General features: G+C 44.6%; 1 protein-coding gene across 10 annotated transcripts in view; it reads right to left on the reverse strand.

The window, feature by feature from the left end:
• Positions 1–23,211, reverse strand: part of FAM13A (family with sequence similarity 13 member A) — a 133,824-nt gene that overhangs the window by 4,691 nt on the left and 105,922 nt on the right. For 9 of the 10 annotated variants that reach the window (XR_008820990.1, XM_056333243.1, XM_056333237.1 and 6 more), the window contains 10 exons: positions 22,224–22,374; positions 14,316–14,529; positions 13,818–13,956; positions 12,650–12,731; positions 12,291–12,511; positions 10,849–10,932; positions 6,652–6,747; positions 5,008–5,091; positions 812–1,008; positions 15–116 (listed from right to left, as the gene is read on the reverse strand). Coding sequence is in view for 9 of the 10 variants with exons in the window: in XM_056333243.1 (XP_056189218.1) it covers positions 15–116; positions 812–1,008; positions 5,008–5,091; positions 6,652–6,747; positions 10,849–10,932; positions 12,291–12,511; positions 12,650–12,731; positions 13,818–13,956; positions 14,316–14,529; positions 22,224–22,374 (1,370 nt within the window). In the remaining variant the exon portion in view is untranslated. The remainder of the gene's footprint in view (positions 1–14; positions 117–811; positions 1,009–5,007; positions 5,092–6,651; positions 6,748–10,848; positions 10,933–12,290; positions 12,512–12,649; positions 12,732–13,817; positions 13,957–14,315; positions 14,530–22,223; positions 22,375–23,211) is intronic. The other variant, XM_056333218.1, reaches the window with a different exon arrangement.

The raw sequence follows: 23,211 nt of genomic DNA on the forward strand, positions 1-23,211 counted from the left end.
TGAGAAATTATTACCTTCCATTTTGTCGGAAAAAATTATCTTCAAAGTCTCTCAATTTTTTCCTGATTCGCTTTTTCTCTTCCCTGACTTCTTGGAGCTGTTCTAACAGTTCAGGGCTGTTGGGTTCAAATATAAACAAGATTATACACGTGTACACAATTAGAGCAGGAAATATACAGTAACTCCACAATGTATGGTTGTACCTATGCCAAGCAATGGAGCTGCTCCTGCAAGCAGCTCTAGCAACCTGATGTTACTTGCAACAAAAAACTCTCTGAATTTTGTTCAGCAAAACGACCATACACTTAAGCTGAAGCCTCTAAGGAGATCAAGTGTGCATTTCACAATTCACCACTAACTCCTATGAAAGAGTTATGCTGAAGATGGGTCTAGTTTTGGTGACTTTTACAAGACCAAGATTCAATGGTGACAGCTTAAGGCTACCACCTACATGCGTTTGCATCAGACCCAGCTGCTAGAAACTAGCAAAGCTAGTTCAACTTGATCTCTCCAAAAGCTGAAAAGCCTTGTAGAGTACAGGGTTGTTTTCATGATAAAGCCTTGCCACTGGTGAAGCGCAGCTACTATTTAGTGCTAGAATCCAAAGATGCAGAAGTCCAATATCAGTATCATGACAAGGCAGTTTCTTCCCCAACCTTCATATGAGGGTCTACTGCATTTAAAAATAAAGCTCAAAACCGTCCAACTCAGATCATAAATGGGGGAAAAAAATTCTAGACACTTCTCTGACAAATAAAATGCTATCTTAGCAAGAAATAACTTTTTGAAGTTGTCTGTGAATTCAACATACATGGATGCTTCATGGAGATTTGAAAGCCCCATATCCTGATTGCTCCTAGATGGCATCTTATCATCCACCGGGGAAACAAAGCCGTCAGCATCATCTTCTAGTTGATCCAAGAAGCTACGCACGTTGAAATCTGTTTTCATGGTAATTGTGAGATCTGCCTTCACGTTGCTGTCCTCCTCTGACCCCTCCTCTTCCTCCTACAGAGAGGGACAGAGCACCCCCGTAACAGAACAGGTTACTGCTTTCCTTCTTAGAAACAGGCACCTCCTTTCACCACATGCACTGGGGAACAAGTACAAAAAGAGGTGGATAGGCAGAGCAAGCACTTTAATTGCCAAGCAATACGGGACACCAGAAGACCATCAGTAAGCCACCCTGTACCCAAAGCATGTCAGAGAAACTGCAACCACCAGCTCAAGACCAGTTAAGGAGACCCAGGGCAACAAAACCAGGTGGAAAAAAACCCTGGAGTTCTTAGCAACGTGTCGCTTTGTTTATGTATCCTGATGTAAATAAAAACACTTCCAGTCATTATGCATACTGTCTAAAGCATACCAGCCATCCTCTAGGTTTCCCTACAAATACACCTGGCAGCATACAGATTGCCAGGTTAAAATGTGAAACATTCCCTCAATAGATGCAGCTCAACAGCTCGCTGTAACGGCTGAATTCCAGACCTCAAACACTTGCGCAGCGATAGCGATGAGCTCAGATGTCTTTCAGTGGCCCAGATGTGGGATATGATTGACTGTAAAAGGACTGCTGTTGCTAACATGTTCCCAACGTCAGCTCTGCACCATTTAGTTGGAATACACTAAAACTGGAGTAGAAACTCTGCCCAGTGCAATTTCCCTGAAGTACACTGATCATTGGGTTGTTTCAAATTTTTTTTTGCAAAATTTAGAGGCACAAGATTTGAAAGTGTCTGCTGTGCTTGCTAATTCACAGTATCACTTGTCCTGTGACACTGTCCAGAAATCATTTGGATTATCAGGGAACGGCGCCCAGTTTTCTCTTACTTACAGAGACATTTCTAGAAGGCAGTTTTCAACCTTAATATAAGGCATGAGGCATAAGCATGAGAGGAAGGTAATAAATGCCAGCATGGACAGTAAGCCTCTTAAATATGTATGTGTGTATATATATCTATCTTAACAAGCACGTAACTCTAGCCAGGAAGGATTTAAGCACATGCAATTCTTTGAAGGCTTTTGAGGTCTAGTATCACCAAAGTCTTCAAGTGTATGCAAAAATACATTGTTGCACTGGGATCAAAAAAAGCCATTTTCTTTACTTTTTTTCACGCGATTCCTTGTGAGTAGTTCAATTATTCCTACGCGACTGCTCCCATATTTCGAGCAAAAAGGGAGAAAGTAACACTAGGACCTGGCATAGTCCCATTAGATCCTCAAAGTCAAAGATTTATGAACCTGTACATTTACATGAAATCAGAGTTTGCCCAGAGTATTCTTCTTTTGTTAAAGCTCTAGGCCATGAAAATGCACTGCAAAGCCACAGGCTGAGAATTACAACTAAGGTGGAGGCTTGAGGATGAAAAAAAGGTGAGCTGAGGAGAAGTTTTGAGTAATAATAATAAAAGATACAGATAAATTGGAATACATCTCAGGAAAATCTGCAGTGAACTTGCAAAAGTTAAAGCAATATTTAGCATACAATTAGACAAAACCATTTCTCCAGATGTAAATTATATAGTTTAAACAGAAGGCCTAAACCAGCAGTCAGGTACTGTCCTTAAACCCTGCAAACAACTTCATGCTGGGTGGGGGAGGGGAGACCATCGCTCGGTGCCATTTACCGGTCCCCAAGCATGCCGCCCTGCCCTGCCGGGTAAGGGCAACCAGGGCTGAGGCAGGAGAACGCCAATCCTGCTGTGGCGTGGAGGAGGATTTGCGAAGTCAATCTAAGCAGTAAAAGCGGTGCGCTTTATTGTAGAGGAATCTCTCTGGCACCAAAGGAGGAGCTCCCGTGCCCTTTCCTGGAAGACCCAAGTTGCTTCTGGAAAGAAAGGGAAGGGACAATTTTCCTAAGCGTTGTGACAAACCGCTTCCGAGGACATATGCAAGGTGTGTTCCCCACAGATGCCCACGAGCCCATCTCACTTGCTCCACGCCAAGGCCCCAGTGCACTGCCCCTGCCAGCAAGGATTATTCTGGCCCAGAGCTCAGGACAAACCTCCTGCCAACGGAAGCCCATGGGAGGAAAAGAACGTGTAGAAATTTCACTTGTCTTGACCTCAGTGCCAAAACACTAAATCTGGATGTCACAAGACCTCTTAAAGCATTTTGCTGTTTAAAACAAAGGAGTGAATTACAAGTATTCTTAGTAAGAACTCGAATGGAAATGGCCATCTAAGGCCTTTGCTTTAAACAAGTCTCACACGGGAATCTTATTTTAAACCTGCACTGGCATTTACACTGCAAACCAGAATGATCTTCACTGACCAGATCTATTTGGCTTGCACCTACTTGGATCTTTACGCAGTCATGAAGCATCTGAATTTTCCAGAGTTACAAATATAGAATCTCCAGAGCATCTCATCATCGGCACTTCCAAAAAGCAAACTTTGCAATCGTTTTTTCAACACAGACAATATTCAAGATATCATATCCAAATGTTTGGTAAGGCTTCACCTCAAATCAATTCCAAGGTTTTATCCAGCTCTCCCAAATGCTTAGAAAACCAAACCAAACCAAGAAACCACAACACCAAACCCCCGAAAACCCAAGAGTGACAGGGCCTGTCAAGGCAGGCAGTGCTCTGCCCATAGCGGACCTATGCAGGGGGCACGTTTCGGAGCCTTTTGGCAATTTCCTCCCTTTAGTTCTGAATGTGGTCCAGTGCAAAGCTGCCACATGCAGCTTCACAGGGCCCTACTTCAGTGTTAATAGGCATCGAAGTGTTCACAGGCTTCAGGCTGTCACCCCGATCTTCAGTCAGAAACCCGCCAGGGTTTGCATTCCCCGCAGGTCACTGCTGAGCTGGTGTGATGCTGCCCGGCACAGCACCAGCCATGCTGCGCAGCAGAGATCACCGTAACTGACAGCTCTAAGTTCTGACTCTGGGTGCAAGCATAGGTGAAAAATAAGAGGACACACTAAAAGAAAGAAACGAACCCAAACCAAACTACCCACACCAGACCACTATTGCAGATTTGATCCAGCAGTTATCTAGAAAATACTGGTTGCTCAGTGACGATTAACTAGCCTCCAACCAGCAGCTTAACACCTTCATTCTGCGATCTGGTTTTAATGAACACGTGCCTTGAACAGTCCCATTAATATGCAATCTACTGTAACTGCCTAATAATCAAATCACCTTGGATATCTAGGTCTGCAGTATTCACACCGTTAACCAAACTCTGGCTGATTTAACGGATAAGTGACCCAAGTGTGCTGAAGCACTTTTTCCCCGTTAAATCGCAAAGGTAACAAAAGAAAGCCAGGGCCACCCAGCTCCACACTGCATGTCCCGGTCAACTGTTGGACAACTTCTCAGGGGAAGGCGGCCCGATATCACAGCTGTCTTCAGCATCAAGAATGACCACCCCGCAGCAGCGCGACAAACAATAATCCTCCCATCCAAATCTAACCAAGCGTTAACTAGCAGAACCAAGTTGTTCTTACTTCCGTCCTCACGTAACTTGGTTAGAAATACCCTTCACAAGGTGGTGACCAAAGAGCCCTGGATAAAATAAGCATGTGAATGGGAGCAGGTAAAGGATCCACAGGTGCCCCAGTTGGCTCCACGTGCGAGTGTTAGTTTTGTGAGAGCTCATTCCTGCCACGGTGCTGTGTGCAAGCCACAGAGCTTTGGAGTGAGAAAAACTACCGCAAAACAAGTTAGTGTCATTAAAAAGAAAGGAGGAAAGGAAGAAAAAAGCAAGGTACAAAGGTAATTGTGATTTCTTTTTTTTAAAGCAAAATAAATTATGTGCAGGTGGAGGGGGAAGGAGAAGGATGGGAAAGAAAGCAAAGCCAGGGAAATACTGTACTCTTATCTACAAGGGAAGAATTTGATCAGAACTGGCGAGGCTTAAAGCAGCTACTGATTTTTCAGGAGGACACTGCGAAAAAATCAACACTGATGGAAAAAAATAAATCAATCATTCTTTTTCATTGGTATAAGGGGAAAATTGATGCAAACTGAGCAATTAGTTAGCAGCTGGAGGTCTTCACCTTTATCTCCTTGAAGAAGGAAGCTGTTTCGCCCTCGATAATTGGCTGCAGCAAAGGGCTTCTCCGCTTGCTGGAGGGGGAACCCTGTGACAGGTGTTAACAAGTATGTTACATTATGAACCCCTTTCTCCTCCACCACCTGCTCTCAGCTCATTCTCACCCATACATTCACTCTCAGCTCATTGCTGGACCATCAGGAGAAATCTACTTCTTAAACATGCCTGGCAAACCCCCTGAACCTTGGGCTGTTTTCTCTCAGGACACTGGACATTGCTTAGGAAGGGACATCGCTGCCAAACACTTTTAAGAAAAAAAACTTGGATGCTGGAATACTAGCTGGGCAGGAACTACAAAGGAAAGGCTGCAAGAAAATAGTCCCCAGCCCACGGCCCATACACACACCCCACATCTGGCTGGCTCTCCAGAGCTACAGTACAAGCCCAGCTAGGCTTCCCAGGCTTGGTTTCCAGGACCCTGATTTCCCACTGAATTGTCTAACGATGGTAGAGATGGATTTTCAAATGTGTCCCGCCTCTGCATGAGTCTCTCGCTGTTCTCACTTAAGGGGCTGGGGAAAGCCAGTCTTGTCTCTCCTCTGCTAGCCACCATACAATTTCAGTTTCACATCTAAATGGGATCTGACCTCTCTCTTTTCAGAGCTTTGCATTAAACTGCCCATGCACAGCTACACAGTTTCTTCCTTCTTGATTGCCAGCACCATCTTCACAGCACACATTTTGGGGAGTACTCTGCATATTCAAGGAGGATCAGCTTTTTGTTTTGTTTTAAATGCAGGACCATCTCCCACTATTTACAGAAAACAATGCCACTTCCCAGTGTGACTGAACTGAGCAATGCTGTGCCAGCCCATTCACTTCACTGCCCCTCTACAAGAAGTGGCCAGGACATAAGCGCTGCTTGGGAACAGCAAAAAAAGTGAAGGATCATACATGACAGAGTAAACAGGAACCATGATAAAACAATTCTCTTTCCACAGACAGGCTAAAAGTGTTCTGTGTGGGTTTTTTAGATCAAATAATTTTTAGAAAGTGGCCTACACAAGTTGTCTAAAATTAGAGATAGTGCATTTACTCCCTAGATGGGTGCACTGGATTCCTGGCTGGTGGCAGTGCCTCCTTGCCAAAGCACCACCTCAAAAGAGGTCCGCCACTTGCAGGATTTATTTAATACACACAAAGCGTTAGGAGACTGTTGGCCCTTTCTCTCAGCCAAGGAGACTGGTATCTCCTGCGGGACCCACACAAGTCTGTGTTCCTCACATACCAGCCTATGTAACCAAGCAGCATGGAAGACCTACAGCTCAGAGGATTGGTAAGAAAAGGGAAGTGAGGCTGTAGCCAAACACAAGATGATGAAGTAACAGCAGCAGCTCAATGGAAAGAGAAGAAACAACACAAGGTGAGATGTGCCCCATGGCTCATGGGTGGGCAGCTAGAGGCCCCTGACCAGCTTTGCGCGACTTCAGTAAACGGTGTGTCATAGATTGACTCATTTGCTTGGTCTTTGAGTGATAAGGGAGGCTGGGACTTGGCCTTAGTGACTGTGTTGTATGCAAAGTGTGGTGATTGCTGTTTCCTCAGCCCAAAACTGAAGAAATAGCCCCGAAAACAACACTCTACTCACAATGATAGGGATGGTGTTCGCTCTGGAGAGGATCTGCTTGACCAAGCGATACCTGTCATACAAAGGCTTCATCACCTGTCGTTCGTTTTTGGTAACCTGAAAAGGAAAAAGATTTGAGAACCATGAAGCTTGCAGCAGATGCTCCACTCTATAATGCATGTGCTTGTGATCGCTGTTAGTCAGAGGGGGCCTGAACAGAATCTCCTGAGGATGATGGGTTAGCAGCATTAACCCTGAAACTGGTAATGCAAGTGCTCCCATACATCATTACATCTCCTGTCGCAGGTGCCAGATGAAGCAGCACCCAAGCTGTGGGATGTCTTGTAATGGGGCTGTATGAGACAGGTTGTTTAAATGACCGGTTTAGGTATGTCCACAGCACAAAATGACCCACAGAGGCAACAGTCTGTGCCTGTAATCACGTCTACCATTATAAGGCACAACATGAGCTTTCCCACCCTTGTTCTTGTGGCTGGGGCCTCAGAGGCAATGTTTATGACGCACAAAAAGAGAAAAGAGGTGCAATGACTGGATACTGCAACGTAAGGAGTCTTTCTCAGGGTAGCTAAACTACAGGTATCACAAAAGCTGACCTGGCTTCGCTATTCCTCCTAATTTCCTGTCCAAGGCCGCAGTTCTTCATCTTTTGAACAACCTAACCTTGCTCTCCACCCCTCCTCCCAGCAACCTTGCTGAGGAGAAGTTACCACAGAGCTGAGAAGGGATGAAGGTGCCAGGGCTGTGTGGCACAGAGAAGACAGACTAGTGCTGTAATGCCCACCCCAAGCCCTCCTTACACTGCTCTGCCCCTGACTCTACTCTCCCTAGCTGTGGTCATGCTCCCTCCCCCGTGTGACAGTGTTACAAACTGCCAGTGTTTATTTCTGGTTTCTTTCAGACCCAAGCTAAGCTGAAAATCTTAGTACCGATAGTGCAGGAGAAGGGAAGACCTAACAGCTAGTAACTCATGTGGTAAAAGCAAAGGTCTGTCCAACCAGGTACTAGCTGTGAGGAAGTCAGGGTTTATTTCTTCAGTGTTTTGTTACAGCAGGCTTAGAAAACAGAGTACTCGGCAGAACCAACCTGACCATCACCTGTCTTTGTATTCAGTACTGTCTGACCCACATCCTATGACTGTCTTTCCATTAGCTCTTTTGTCTAACTTTAGATTATAAAGCTCTTACAAGGTGAAGCTTTAACTGATTCTGATGCCTATCTTCCTCAAGGCTTTTTGCTGCTGCTAATCACCAAAGCATCTGAACAGCCGCCACACAAAAATCAACAGTGTAACCCCCTAGGGAGCTTTGTACAGTCTCCTTTTCTGCAACAGAAATAGGAAGGAAGGGAATACAGCTTAAGACAGGGAGGAGATTTTAAAATGAACGGTCTTTTATTTTGTCTGCAGTTGACTTTCATTGGAGTGAGCTTCCTAAAACTTTCTCATCCTCCCTCCAAGCAGGGCAGGGTGCTGGTTTGCAAGGGGCAGAAGAGCTCCGAGCACTCCCAGGAGTGGGACTGGCAGGGAAGAACTCTTACGAATCTGGAGGCAGCATCTTCCTCCTGATAATCAAGTTTCTTTCTTATGTTGGGGGCAGATGAACAGGGAGGAAGGAGGAGGAAGGCCTTTTTATTCCTTTCTGGGTTCAATACGAACATCCCCAAGCCTGACAAGGGGCGTACAGAGGGGCAGTCCCAGCTCTGGGGCCTGCATGCCCCACACCTCTGGAGCACAGGCCAGCTCCAACACCCTCAGGCTGGCTGTTGGTTGCATAAGTAGCACATATGGATTAGAGGGATGTGAGCAGCATCAGACAGTTCACTCGGCCCTCTCTGTATTGAGTGTTGTGTTGATCTGTTGCATTCAATGGCACTGGCTAGCAAGTTGCCTCCAACTTAGGGTATTTGTCTGCAACCCGTCAAGCATGCTACTGGAAAAACTGGGTAGCCTGCCTCTCTCTCATTCTCCCTAGCTTTACTAGGTTAGCGGTTAGTAGATCAGGAGGCACAGCACTACTGTTAGCTCAGTCTCTTACTAAAAAAATAAAACAAAAAAAAAATGACTACTGAGGCTGAGAACTAAACCTTCAATTAACAACATTTCAAAGCCGATAAATAGCACTGTTCTGCACAGAAAAATAAACATAAGCCTTGGAATGGGCAAAAGATCCTTAGGTATGTGGAAGAATGGAAATAAACGACATGCCTCAGTGTCTGAATATCAGCGTGGAGAGAGAACACAGAGAATTAATTCAGGCATTAGAAGTGTATGGGGCCTGAGTCAGCCCTGCTGATTTACACCAGCACACTTAACAGAAGGCAGATTCTGAAAGAAAATGTTTATCACACAGGCAAACTGTCTCAGTAGGTAAACATAAGTAATACCAGCAAAACCTAGGTATATTTTGGGAGAACATTAAAATGTAAAAAGCCTGTTGGAATAATGGAGCCTTTGACACAACTCTGGGGCACACTCCACATGGCAGAAGAGCAGCAGCTGAGGAACAGACCACTGCTTGCATTGTCACAGCAGCTCCAGAATTTCTGCAGAGATGGTCTTTTTGGCTTAAACAGTTCAGTTCCACCTTTGCAGGTTCATCTACCACTGGTGCAGAAAGACCCGGTTGCACGATAAATGTCAGCTCCATTGTTTATCTTATTTAGTTAAAATATCTTTAAGAAAAAAAAAAAATACTTGGCTGAACTATCCCCATTCTCCTCAGGCTCTCAGTACTTTTCCACTGCTGCAGTGCCAAGCGCTGGGAACAGCAAAAGCTGATCAGCTGCAGTCCTCCTTGCCATGCAGCGTTGCTAGGTATAGACTGCTTACTTAAACCCAAACAAATTAAAAAGCAGTTGTATAAATAAAGCATCAGAAAGGGGAGGAAAAAATAAAAGGTATGCTGACAAGCTAGGCTCTGGACTTGCCCTCTTTTTTAAACAGATTTAAGTGAGTTCACTTCAACGAGATGCCACCTGTTGATTTATGTCATTGTAAAAGCAGAAAAGCAGACTGTCTCGGGGGGAGGCAGGGAAGGTGAAGTGGATTCCCTTGTGCTGGCCTTTTGCTCCTTCACCCAAGAATAAAACTGCACGTCCTCTCATACAATTATGCTGTTTTAAGTTGCCAGTATATGTGACTGTGCAATATTAGCCCTTCACAAAGGTATTTAAGTAAATTAGCAATACTTTTTTTAAAACAATGGACAAAGGAGGAAATAATTCAGGAGCAAAAGGAAGGAAGCGATCAGGAATCCCGTGCAGCAGCAGAATGACAGATTTGTCAGCTGCACTAATCAATTTGCTGCTCCCGAGCCGCTGCTCAAGGGATTAGCACCACTCTGAAATTAAGTTACTTCACCTATACAGCGGGTAGCAAAGATTATAACGCCGTCAGTGAAAGAGGAGGAGGGATTCATACAAAGCCAACAATGGTGTCCTGGAAGCCACAGTGTTTCTGCCATGGCAGGGACACAAATACTTAATCCTCTGTCTTCACAAATAATTTTCCTTTGTTAAGATCAAATGTGCAAGAAACCTCATGACCTTTGCTTCCCTGGCACTTGGAAAAAAACATTGGTTTCTCAGAAGAAGAATGAAATTGCCTTTCAACTTATGCTGGGCTGCTTAGGAGACAAACTTGCATGAACCTTTTGGCACAAGCAAATTGTGCAAATAGCAAGGTGCTGGCACCTCCCTGCAAACAGCAAGGTGCTGGGAGAAACATGCTGTAGCTCCTCCAAGAAGGAGCAATGTATGCACACCTGTCTTCCCAGTTAGCCACTAATACTAGCAAATTGCAAAATTCCTGGTTGGATGGGGGACCACACACAACTATTCACATGCAGACTATATCCCCAGTAAAGGTGGCTGAGTCCACTGGGCCACAAACTGGGTATCTGTGGATCCTGGTGAGTGTGATGCTAAAATAATGCACATTCTGCCTCAGTCAGCCTGGAGGCTCGGTCCTACGGGTATCTGCCAAGCACAGCGCCGCGTGCAGACATCGCCTTGCTGAGAACACACTCTTGGGTAGCGATGGCCGCGAAGGATCAGAGAGGTAGATTAGAGGATGCACGTGTGGTTTGAACAGCAAGAAGTCTAATGACTGTGACATCAAAGGAGCATTAGGGGGATCATTTACCACAGACAAAGACATATAAAGATGTACTTTATAAAAAAAAATGCTGCTGTACATACCGGTCTGCCATGAATGCTTTCATAATACAGCAAAGCTTTTTGAAGAGCCACTTTTTCAGCTGCTATCTGATCTCTTGTCATGTCCTATGAAGAACGGCATACAGAGAGAGGAGGAAGAAAAAAGAAGTCAAGATTCCTGGACTGAACAATATTGATCTGTGGCCTAACCGAGTCACGCCATTTTGTCATTAAAATGTTCTGAAGATGGGTCTCTGCCTTCCAGTCCTCTCTTCCCAGCTATATTGCCAAAGAGACTGTTAACATGAGTGGCACCCTATGCACAATGCAGGAAGATTAGAACCATATAAAATTTGTATATGAAGGTGTTTTATGTACATATCGGGGACTTACCAATTATCAATGTGCTCTGAGAAAACAATGGCATGCAACTTTTAATCACAGCGCCTCTTTTTCAGTTAAAATCCAACATGTAAATTCTACACCAAAACACATTTTCCTTCTTTTTCTCCCAATCTGGGGCAAGCTCCAGCACCTCTTGCAAAGCTTGCCATCTTTGCTTTGACTGCCATAAACAGACTACCAAGAACTGAATTGCAGTCAGACCATCTCCTTCTGCCAGTTCTGCTATAGAGTGAGAAGCTCTGGCAGACAGGCTGAGGGGACCAAGCCAAAAAACCAAAGGGCAGACAGTTAGGGAACTCTTTTAAGTAAGTTTGCCAGAGCTCCCCCACTGAACTTGCCTGACACCAGGCCTTCTCTCCCTATCATAGCACCAAAGACTATCACAGACCCTCTTTTAAACAGCCAGGCTGTGGATTCTTGCTACCACCAGAAAACAGCCGAACACACGCTGTGTATCATCTTCTGAAGATCTAGTAAACAAAGATAATGCTGTCTGCCCCTCTCTTACAAAGCATGCACAATTTATGTGTCAACAGACTAAAGGACTTCACTTCCAAGGCTGCCCAAACCTCAGGAACTAGCAACATCAGACACAAAGATCTCCCTGCTCACAACCCTCAGAGATCACAGCAGCTAACACAGCTCAATGCAAAACTCTGAAGAGTAGTGACAAAAACCCTGAGAGAAGAGCATTCAGCTTTGGAGCGATAACTAGAAGAAAACAGATGACCCGATGTCCAGAATCACTGGAAGACTCAGAATTTGCCAAAAGCCTTTGTGGATAACAACAGAAATAGCCAAATACAGGGCAGGAAATATTGCAATAATTCAGAAACTTTACGTGGAATATACAAGGATCAGGAAAAGCACACACAGTGACATTCAACAGAAATGAAGGTCTGGAAAAAAAATCAGGTACTAAAGGCAGAGGGAAAGAAACTAAAGCAAGTGAGCCAGGAGTAAAGGCTGTAGACTTTGCAACAAAACACAGAAGACCACAAGGCTTTCCCAAATGACTCTGCAGCCATGAGTGACCCACTTGTACTTAAAGGCCTAAATTTGATCTGTCTAAATCGTACCTTAATATCTTCAGGTCGGTTTGTCTCTGTTCGTTTTTCTTGAAGCTTCTTCTGGATAGAATCAAGGGTCGCTTCCACTGCAGGCTTGGCAGAGTTATCTGACAGGTCTTGCTTCTTGTCATCGTCCTTCTCGAGCTGAGAGCCGAAGCTCTTGGGGAGCGTGTTGCTTCGCTGACGCACAACAGGGCCAAGGTCTTCCTCCGATATCTTTAGTTTTGACTCTAAACGGGGCATTCGGGGGAAGAGGAGTAATTTTTCTATTTAAAAATGTGGCAATGACAAGATCGCTGCCTAACATCAAATTTAAATGAGGCAGAGTCCAGCTGCCCCACAAAGGCGCACCAGTGGTGGTTGCTCACCTTTAAGTTGCTTTCGGAATTTGGCCAAATCATTTGTCCATTTGAGCACTTCAGGGTTGGCTGCTTTGTCGCTGTGGGAAGGCTGGGAGGAAAAAAACAGTAATGCTGAATCTGTGTTAAACCAACAGGAGAGACCCACTGAAACAAGTATATGTCACAGAAGTAGGTACAACAGAATTCGGACCCGGCATGGACCATGAGCACTAGCTTCTGACTGGCACCCTGCAGGCCTCTGACCAGCTCATTTCAGACCTTGTTTTAATTGCTCCTCCCTGTCACAGCACTGACTCTTCAGGGCATCGTAAGATTGATTTTCTTTTTAGAAAACACAAAACTTTTGATGGCAAACATGAATTTGCAGGAGTGCCTCAGAGGGCCAGATGAACGTTGGAATCCTTGTGCCTACTGTTTTCTAACAAGACGGCACCTCCAAAATAGTTAGCCTAGCCTGAACAGTTTGAGAAGTGTTAGGGTGATGCACATATTCACACCAAAAGCTTCCTTACATCCAAAGACAGCAAAATAACGCAAATGCTAGGCTACAGCAAGCTCTGAGCATTTCTTCCAGCCTTTTCTAGTGCAGGAAGATCCTTTCAGCACATTCCTTTGTAGTTTAGATCCCCAGCAAAGCTTTATTTCCTTAAAAAGCTTTCTATGCATCAGAAGGGCATGTCAGGAACAATTAACAGTACAGTACACTGCTGCTGCTCAGCAGCACTTGACTGTGGTTCCTGGCTCAGAAGTAAGGCGGCTGTTCTCTCTCCTCTGCAATGCACTGCTGTCCTGGGAGTACCATCATGCAAATGAGATGTGCAATTGTGCTTCCCATAAGCTGAACTTTAATAAACAAACAATCAGAATAGCATAGCTATTCCTACACACTGAGTCTGTGCTTGTGGCACACAGTCTTACGTGTTGATCCAATTCTTACCGGTTTATTAGGCTATCCCTTGTTTTGCACTGATAATGCATAATGCTTGGAAAGGCAATTTGCTTAGTACAGATGCATGTTTTCTTTTTTCGGGCAGTAGCTTTTTTCATTTTTTCTTTTTCAGACCTTATAAAAGCTTTCAAGCGCTCTGTATGTTTGACAGACTTGCCTGATGTCCCTTCCCTTTGTTGCTAATGCATAACTCTCCATACAAATGCTTAACTCCTAGAGACTCACTCTGTATTTCCTCTCCTCTTCAAATTTGTCCTCAAATCTCCTGATCTTTTTCTTCAGTCCCTGAATCCTCCGGGTGAGTTGTGCAGGGGTAAGGTCCTCTCTGTCGTCTTCATAAGATCCCAAAGATGAACTCCGCCTCCTACCAAGAGCAGAGAAGAGCTTATCCAAACAGCCACAGTACGTCTTCATGCAAAGAAGGCCACTTAAAACTTTGTGCAAATAATGGGAAATCCCACAGAAGTGAGAATGCTATGTTGCTACTCTGTAATGACAGCAAAAGATGCTGCAACAGCACTTTTCAGCAACAGCCACTCCCTAGATGTCAATTCACAAACTCAGAAACTATTAGTTACCAAGAGTTTTTCTAAAAATATCTCTTTCCCATCAGCAGGAACAGAAACCAAACACAGCACAGCTATCTGGCATTGTGGCTTGATGCAACTGTGCACACCCTTTACAGCTGGGTTTGAGAACCAGGACAGGGAAATCACAACCCACCTCATGAAGGAATGAGAATTGGGAGGGGAAGGAGGCACTTCTGTATCATCCAGGTACTGTTGGCTCTGTCCATAGGCATAGAAGCGAGGGGACAGCATGGGATCGCTGTCCTCATCCAGAAGCTGGCGAATTAAGCGACCGGCCTGCGGGGAAAGGCGAGCCTCATCTGAGTCTAAGCCGTCTCGCTGCCATGAGGAAAGAGCAGGGATGGGCTCTGGGAACAGTAAGACAAAGGCTGGTTTTATCGTTTTTGTTTTACACGTACGACAGACTCCAGGCAACTTTTCTAATGAACCCTGACCTGTTTGTCCCGCACAGTGATTCCTTGTCATCAGGCATTCTCTGGGTCATTATTTGCATCTATCTGCCCAGCGTGCAAAGCATCGCCTGGCCATGGTGGGTACTCTCCAGAAACACAAATGATCACCTAGGCACAACAGAAAACTGTACCCAGAAGTTGGCCAGCAATTACCATGGACTGACACCAAACGAGGCTATCGCCAGCCAGCACCTCTGAGGGAAAAGTTACGCTGGACAAGAGAAAATTATTGGCACACTGCAGTATAAAGGAGGTAACTGGATTACAGGAGGGGTTTTTTTCAATTTCAGGGTGTACAAATGCTGTAAATGAGTTGCGTATTAATTGTCCTGCCATAGCCTCCAGCACTCCAGTACAACCCTGCTACCCACTATTGGAAATTCAAAGACTGGGAATAAGCCTAGGTTCTTCTAGTCTGCAAGGAAAAGCTGTCTCACATTACACCCAGTTCCACAGGGTGCTTAGCCTCGAAATGAACAATGATGGTAATACGGTCTGAGTTTCCCCCTTCTCTATCCCGTGTGCAATCCTGCTGCTTAACAGCATGGTGGAAAAGTGGAGATCTTCAGCCACCTGGACAACCTCACCAGCTGGAAGTAAAAGCAATGTTCTACAGGGAGATGGTGGACTGGGAGAGAAAGGGAAACCAAACGTAGCAGTAGCATTGCTAATTAGCATAACGGAGCCCAAGGAAAGCTACCACCTCAATCTTGTGATCGCTCCCTCCAGATGCCATAAGAAGTCCAACATTTTGTGTTCAGATAGTTTACTAAGCTGATTTGCATGCTCCTACTTAGCACCACGGGATTAGACAGTTTAAGAGCCAGGCTTTGAACTTACAAATCTAACAAATAGTTTGAGAGTCAAGTAAGAAAACAAAAACCTTATAGAAAGCTCCCAGACCAGTTGCAGAGCTACGGACTCATGATTTCCCATGCCTCGTGCATCTATTCTTCCATGAAGAGAAGGGGCTTTTGAAGTTACCGGTTTTTGAATAAAAAGCAGTATTTCCTTTTGCTGAACAAGGTTAACATTTTCATAGCTCCGAATGGATTACATAAGGCTTCCCTTACAGAATCTGTATGCTGTTTAATATTCCCACCCATGTACAATTCAGACAGCACAAGATCATCCACAATTCAGTAATGACAGGCTCAGCGGTATTTTGCCTGCACACGGCATCAAATAACGCTCTTCCCCCCTTCTTCCTTAGCACATGAATATAAATGGCACGCCTCTGCTTAGAGGTTGGTGCTGCATGCAAACTGATGTGCTGCTCTGAAAGGGATGGCTGGAGGTTTTTGCAGAGAGCCTCTTGCAAGTGTTGTGCTAAGTGAAGCACATACAAGCCTGGCTCACAGAGGCTACTTTGATGAGGTGTGTAAGTCCCAAGTGTATGTAGGCTGTTTTGCCACGGACTGGAAAGCTAATGCAGCCTGCACTTCTCAATTAATTTCTAGAACAAGAGTGTTTTCTTAGCTGCGTTCAACCTTGGCAGTTCCTAATACCTGAAATATTTTGCTCAAGGAATCTGATAAGGAGGAGGGTGAAACAAAGGGCAAACTCTTCAGCCAAACTGCGACACTTTGGTGTTGCACACTTCCCTGATCTCTCATGATTTCAGGAAGGTCCTCAACAAGATCTCTTGTAGCAAAATAATGGCTAGTAACACTAAAGGAACAAATCTGATAACTTCATTCCTGCTAGTCAAATGTAAGTGATGCACACAATTCTTGCAGACATCTCTCTTGTCTGATTTTTGGAATACATTCTCACCCCAAAACAGAATTTGCTCTTGGAAATGGTTAAATCACACCTCCATGGGATTTATATACATGGAATAAACTTGGAAGAAATCAGCAGCATACTTAGCAGTAACCAAATTAAGCTGCTACACCACACTGGCTAACAAAGCCATTATTAATCATGCATGATGCATGTGACTTTGTCCCAAGGTGGATTTATACACCAGATAGCATGCGACATTCAGGGAATTGTAGTGGCTCAAAGAGCTTCTGATCAAACCCCAAAGACAGCAAAGCACTTTATGCAAGCTACCGGAGGCTGAGGTATGTCTACTTTCTCTTTTGTTAATTTCAGTATACTGCCCAAAAAGATAAACTCACATTCCACAGAAGAAAGTGTTAAAAAGGAGATGGGAAAAAGGAATAAAAGGAAAAATCAGACTTGGGACTTGATAGAAGAAATGGTTGCTATAGCAAATCAGCTGGTTTTAACCCTCACTCCTGGAGGGCCTGAGTCCACGCGTAACTTGTTTCCCTTACTGACTCTTAAGTATTTGAAAGAAAAAAGATCTCATTTGGACACAAAAAATGGATAACCCCCTAGAATGTTGCACAGCAATTAATTAAGGAACATATTTAGGTAAGTAGAATTATGGATTTTATCTACATCTGATCACAAAGTGGACCAGAGCTGTAGTCCAACTTCCTTCCCTCATACTGGCCCGGTGCCAGGTGCTTCAGCTGGAAGCACTGGAATTGATGGATTGAATAAATATATAGGAACCTGCTAAGGGTAAGCTGCCACTTTTTCTGACAGGGCACAACGGATCAATTAGTGTTTAACAGAATACGTAATACCTTTTGTTACTCATTTACCCAAAATAGCTATCAGAGTGTTGAGCCTTTTCGGAAGGCTGCTAAATTCCTGGACTTAATGACTCAGGTTTGAAGTATTTGCTCTCAGGATTAATATTGTTACCCTTTCCCCTTTCTGCTACCTGAAGAACAAAATCTCAGTAAGGAATGTAAAAGTTCCACCTTTTCTTTGCCATTAGCTTGACAGAACAGTTACCCTTATTCATGTTCTGTCTTGAACAGATCTGTCTTGCTCAGAGAAAACTCAGTTTTCTACTCACCTCCACAGTCTTTCCATGTACTATTCCCCACCCTCCCCTTCTCCATAATGAAAATCTTTTGTGAAAATAAATATATTTGGGAATATTTAACCAGCATGGCTATACCAGTGCAGAGAAAAGGTGAAAAAAATTTCTGTTTATTGGTCAGACTCTCAGTGCATTTCTTTTAGGTACACTTTCTCTAAGTCGGCACTGAAGAGATGAATTATGCTGGTATTGAGCCTGCAGTCCTTCAGAACTGCTGCACTCCCTCTCAAAATCCCACAACCAGCTAATCTTTCAACAAAGCTGTCAGCCATCTGCCAGGTGTTGCTCTGCAGAACTCTGTAGGCACACATACGCCTACGGCAATACAACCTCTCTGCAACCTGCCACACAGAGGGCTGGAGATATTAATAAACCTGTGTCATGCAAGAAGGGAGGAAGGAAGATTTAATTGTACCAAATTGGTGTATTATTGCTGAGCTCCAAGCCGCCACGCTGATAAAACCTGACTTTTTTTTTATCACCGTATTGTACATTTGCCACAGGGTTACTGGGGGCTGCAGGGCCAACAGAGGGGTGGCCACACACACACACACACGCAGCCCATGTCAGATGCAGCCAGCAAAATGCCGCAGGCATCTCCTGTTTCCCTTTCCTCTGCAGCCACACAGCTGATGCATGCTGCTCACACCGCTTTTACACAACCCCGTCTAACAAAGGAGGCCAAATCTCAGCTGCTGCAAACCCAAGTAGGTCCAGAGGGATTAAAAAGTCTGAACTCATTACCACACCTGAGGTCCTACTATTAAATCCCACCTGAAAGACCCCAGAAAGATCTCTCATAATAAAGTGAAAAAAGCAATTTTAAACCCCAAAACATTCACTAGCTCAGTAACAACCTATTTTACTCATCTTATAAATAACTGTTTGAAAACATCCTTGTTTGAATACATCAAGAGGTATTCTTCCTACACAGATCAAAAATGATCCAAATAAAGTGCTACCATGCCTTTTCAGTTAGTGAGATGACACATCTCTCAGCTACCAAACCAACTTTGTGTTTTGTTTATAACATCATAATAACCAATGAGAAAATAGTTTTTAAAATATTTGTGCTATCAAATAAAATCAGTACACAATGCAATTATTCTTTTCTACACATAGTAATAAAAATGCAATGTGTTTCATCACCTTTTGATTCCTTATGCTAAAGGGTGTTACACAAATACATTGATGTATCTTAAGTCCACAGTGTTGAGAAAAAGAAATCCAAATCTAGCTTCCCTGTTGCTGTACTCTTCGGATTTTTTTGGGGTGGGTTTTTTTTTTTCCCATGGGAAATTACCAATTAAGTCAGTGTTGAAACTATTCGTAGATCAGCTTCACCCTCAGGGTCTCAGTGCTGCAATCCTTGAGTTCTCAACACTGAGAACCCAAATTGTGTTTTGAATTTCTGCTTCTATCCTTTTTTTTTTTTTCCCCCCAAGCTTCAAAGGTTGTAGAAAAATGTCTGCTGATTGTTTCCTAAGTGCTTGTTACTGCAAACTGCTTGAAATCTCATCCACAGAACCTTTTTTAAAGCGTCAGTAATGGGGCGATGTAGGCAGCAATCACATGCATCGTATTGATTTACTGAACTGCCAGCCGCCGTTACGGAGAGTAACATACTTGCAGATTTTCCTTGAGGGCAGGATAGCAAGTTCTGGGCTCGAATTAGAAACATTTGGTAAGAAATTTGTACAATAGTGCTGGACTGTGAAAGAACACTCTGTCCTCCTCGCTCACAGCACTCCATTCAAACGTAATCCGCAACAATTAAAAACTTTTTGCTAGGGAAGCAGCTCTGAAAACGCTTGCTCGCAAGCTGTCTCAGCTGGCACTGACTGACCCACCAGCTTAGCATGCAAGCCCAGCAGTCACACATCCCAGTTCACAGAGACAGCTCAGTTCACACCCAGCCCGGGAATAAAACGATTTGATTTGTGTCTGCCAAATGCACACTAGTCAAATATTTCTCCTGGATCATGGGAAACACACCTAGGCTTAGTGTTCAGAACTTGACTGTGGCTGGGGCACTGCTCACGCCCTGCATCCTACATCAGCAGCGTGATGACTACCACACATATGCCCTTACAGGCAGCAGGCGAGGCAGGTAGAGAAGGCAGGCACACAGCAGAGCGCCGAGCAGCCTACGCACCGGAGGAAGCGCGAAGCCGTCGTCTTTGTCCTTTCTCTGCCCAGCTTTAGGTAAAGGGAACATAGCCTGGAGAAGTACAGCACTTCTCTCCTATTGTGTACAGATTGGACGATGTGGTGAACCTTAAAAAAAATACCTGGTAAGAATTACTTCTAGCGTAAGATAAAAGGCGGGGGGGGGGGGGGGGCCTGGCAGCAGCTATCACAGTTCTGTGCCCCTGAAGGAGGGCTTTTAAGGTAGCTCTGGTCTTAACGTGATGGAGAGCCTGCCTGAGAGACAAATAAGAGCTAGTCAGTGGACAAGGCTGTCTTGTGTAATTCTGTGCCCACTCTTGAAGGCTCTTCCCTCACATTTGACTGGAGGCAGTGACAGCTACAGCTGAAGGCAACCCCTCAACCTGTAACTGTTCTCACAAGCCACTTTAAAAGGCGCAGCTGTTGTCCTGATCACTAGATGCTCTGTCTCCTGCGGTATGATACAGAGGACCCGGCACCCAGAAGTCAGCTCCACTATGCCCCAGAAGAACAGGTAATTTCCTGAGAGAAGGACCTACCAAATTTGCTAGAGCAAAGCAATAAACTCCTCAAGTGTTACTGTATTTGGAGGCACAGTCCTTTTCCTTTTCACTGGGGATGCAACCAGAGCTGCAGCACAGATCCTGAGAGGTCTGTGAAGGTCTGAGTGACACAGGCTGGCTGGCAGAGGAAGGGAGGATGCCCTGGCTGCTAGAGCTGTGGATGGGTGGTACAACCCTGCCTTGCAAAGCCAGTCTCAATTACAGACTCTGTCGTTAGCTGCAGAAGCAGCCTGAGAGTTGATGTTAAGATCTTCCACCTCCTGGATGCCGCAAGCTTGATTTCACGCCCACAGCTATGGAAGACTCAGAAGGCACCATTTTGCTGCTTTTTCATCTGCATCAACAAAATGGTGATTCTGGAAGGCATGCCTTTTAGAAGATGGCATCTCTCTCACCACAGACAGCTGTCCATCTCCTCCTCTTGTGAAATGCATGTGAGCAGAACAGAGGAAGGAAGGATCAAAGAGAAGCACTCTTCAAGCACAGCCACACATGCATAATCCTGTTTCATATTTGCAGGGCAAGAAAGCTAGAATCCGTAAGAGCACACCTATGAAGAAGGAATTGTACCAAAGGTGCAACTTATTTTGTATGATGGGAAAGCCTCTCTGGCAGATCTCTGTTCTCCCCTTCATGCGTTCATATGACTCCCATTAGTAACCCAAGAAGACAAAAAAAAAAAAAAAAAAAAAAAGAAAGAGAGTCATTATTTCCAAAGGTTCACATGACTGCTGAAGCCACACATCACCTCTGAGAACACAGACATGCTCACCCTGGCCTGAGACCCTGTGGGGCAGTGCTAATTAGCATCCCAGCAAACACATACAGCAGCCAAGGCCTCCTGGGAGCCTTTCCATGGTGCTTTGATCAACCATGCTGCACACGTGGTGATACCACCCAGGGAATCCCCGCCTAGCAAGCAAATGGAGAAATGCTCTCCCAACCATGGTGACTAGTTGCTTGGTGAATCAAAGGCAGCCACGGCTGCAAGTTTTCTTTACTCATGCTCAAAGTGTCATAACTACTCCACTCCTAGAGGGAAAGGCAAAATATACTAGGTCACGTATTCTGTGGAGGCAGGAGCAGATTTAGAGCAATAAACTAGTTACACATTTTCCCCTCTCTTGCTTATTAGAATACCGTACTCCCCCTTTTCCTGCTTCTTCCCTGTCAAAGCCCTTCTTTCACTCCTAAAGCACAAACAGAATTCTTGCTTGCACATGGAAACCGTGTAACTGGAAAAGGGTTTGATCCCAGAGGTGCTGGACACCTTAAATTTATCTCAAGTTCAAATGAAACTGAGGTTCACGGCACCCACAGAGCTCCCCCAGATTTCCCACCCTTAATTGAGTCAGTGCAGCCACTAAGAACCACTATTAAAATAATTTAAAGCACACACAATTTAACACTGCTGTTTGAGCTGGCAATCAGAATTTTTTCACAGCATACATAAAAAAGTTGTTTGTAAGAGCTATCAAAAGACAAAACAGCAGACAGACAGCCTTTTTTCCAGCTACGCTTTTCAGATCTGAATCATTATTTCCAAATAGCGATTGAAGTGGAAGAAAAGGAAGAAAGAAGGAAGCTCCTTTCAGACTGTGAAACACCCAGCTTCTTTGAAGTATAGGGCCACCTAGCTTAATATGAGTGACCAGCCACCAAGAAATAAGTTATCCTGAAATGCTCCGGGACTTAAGAGTACTAAACAACATGTGAAAGTAACTTCAAGAATAAACCAACTAATTTTCTTCCTCTAAGTGACAATTAGAATTCGTACCCATCCAGTATTTTGCTTCCAGTTTCTCCAAACTTTCAGTTCCATATTAAGGACCAAATTGCTTTCCTGTTGTTTTTGGCAAGGGAAAATGATCACATAAAGACATATGCAGCTCACTCAGGTCTCCCTCTCTCCCTTTTCACTTGTACGACCAGCCATCACACAATCCTACCTTCCCAGTTGTTGTCATCACACAGCGCTGTCAAATCCAGCTGAGGCACTTCCGACACAAAGCTGTTTTCCTGGTCATCGGCATCTTGATTTCTTTGCAACTTGTTTTCAGGAATGCTTGGATGCTCTTGAATCTTCATACTTGAAGTCAGCTATATTCCCATATACCCGCAGAAATGAGAAAGAAAAAAAAAAAAAAAAAGGATGTTTCAGGAGGCAGAGGAGGAAAAAAACCCACCACCCTGCAGTCACAGCAGCAGTAAGCTCACACCTTTAGCTAAAAACATCCAAACAAACAGACCCTGGTGCTTCCAGCTCCAAATCCAAATCCCCTGCGTGGTGACCCCTACGTACTAACTGCTCACTCACACCGGTAAAAACATCCATCCATCTGTCTTCCTTGGATTTTTCCTTCAGGAATAGCCACTGCAAGTTCCCAAGACTACCTGCCCTGACAACTGCATGCAGCTGAAAAAGCCTCCGGTAATCGATTGGGATGAAAAGGGAGGGAGGAAGGCAGGGAGAAAGGGAGAGAGAGGGGGGCGGCTGCATACACTTCCTAAAGGAGCACAACTCCTTGGAGCAACAACAAAAACGCTGCTGCTGCTCTAAGTCTGTAGCAATATGGTGTCTTCTAAAAAGCAGGCACCAGAGCTCCTGAGGTAGCAGCCGCAGCCAGCCAGCAGCGCAGGCTACGTACATGAATGCTCTCATGCAGGCTGTGCTGGCTCAGATCAATTAGTGCCAGCTAAGCTGTGCTGGCTGCACATTCCCCGATTTCCTGTGGTTGTTTTCTAGCTGGGCGTGGGGAGAGCAGAACTATTTATGGAGGAGCTCTGGGTATTAAAGCAGTGTTGCGCAAATCCAAACGGCAGTGGGGTTTGGCATCTCAGCTGGAAGCAGTGTGGACTCTGGGAAAAAGCCAAAAAATTCACACAAGCATCCAATGACTTAGGAGGGGAAAAAAAAAAAAAAAAAAAAAGCATGCT

Source organism: Falco biarmicus, chromosome 1, assembly GCF_023638135.1.
Source record: "Falco biarmicus isolate bFalBia1 chromosome 1, bFalBia1.pri, whole genome shotgun sequence".
In the NCBI taxonomy this organism is placed as follows: Eukaryota; Metazoa; Chordata; class Aves; order Falconiformes; family Falconidae; genus Falco; species Falco biarmicus.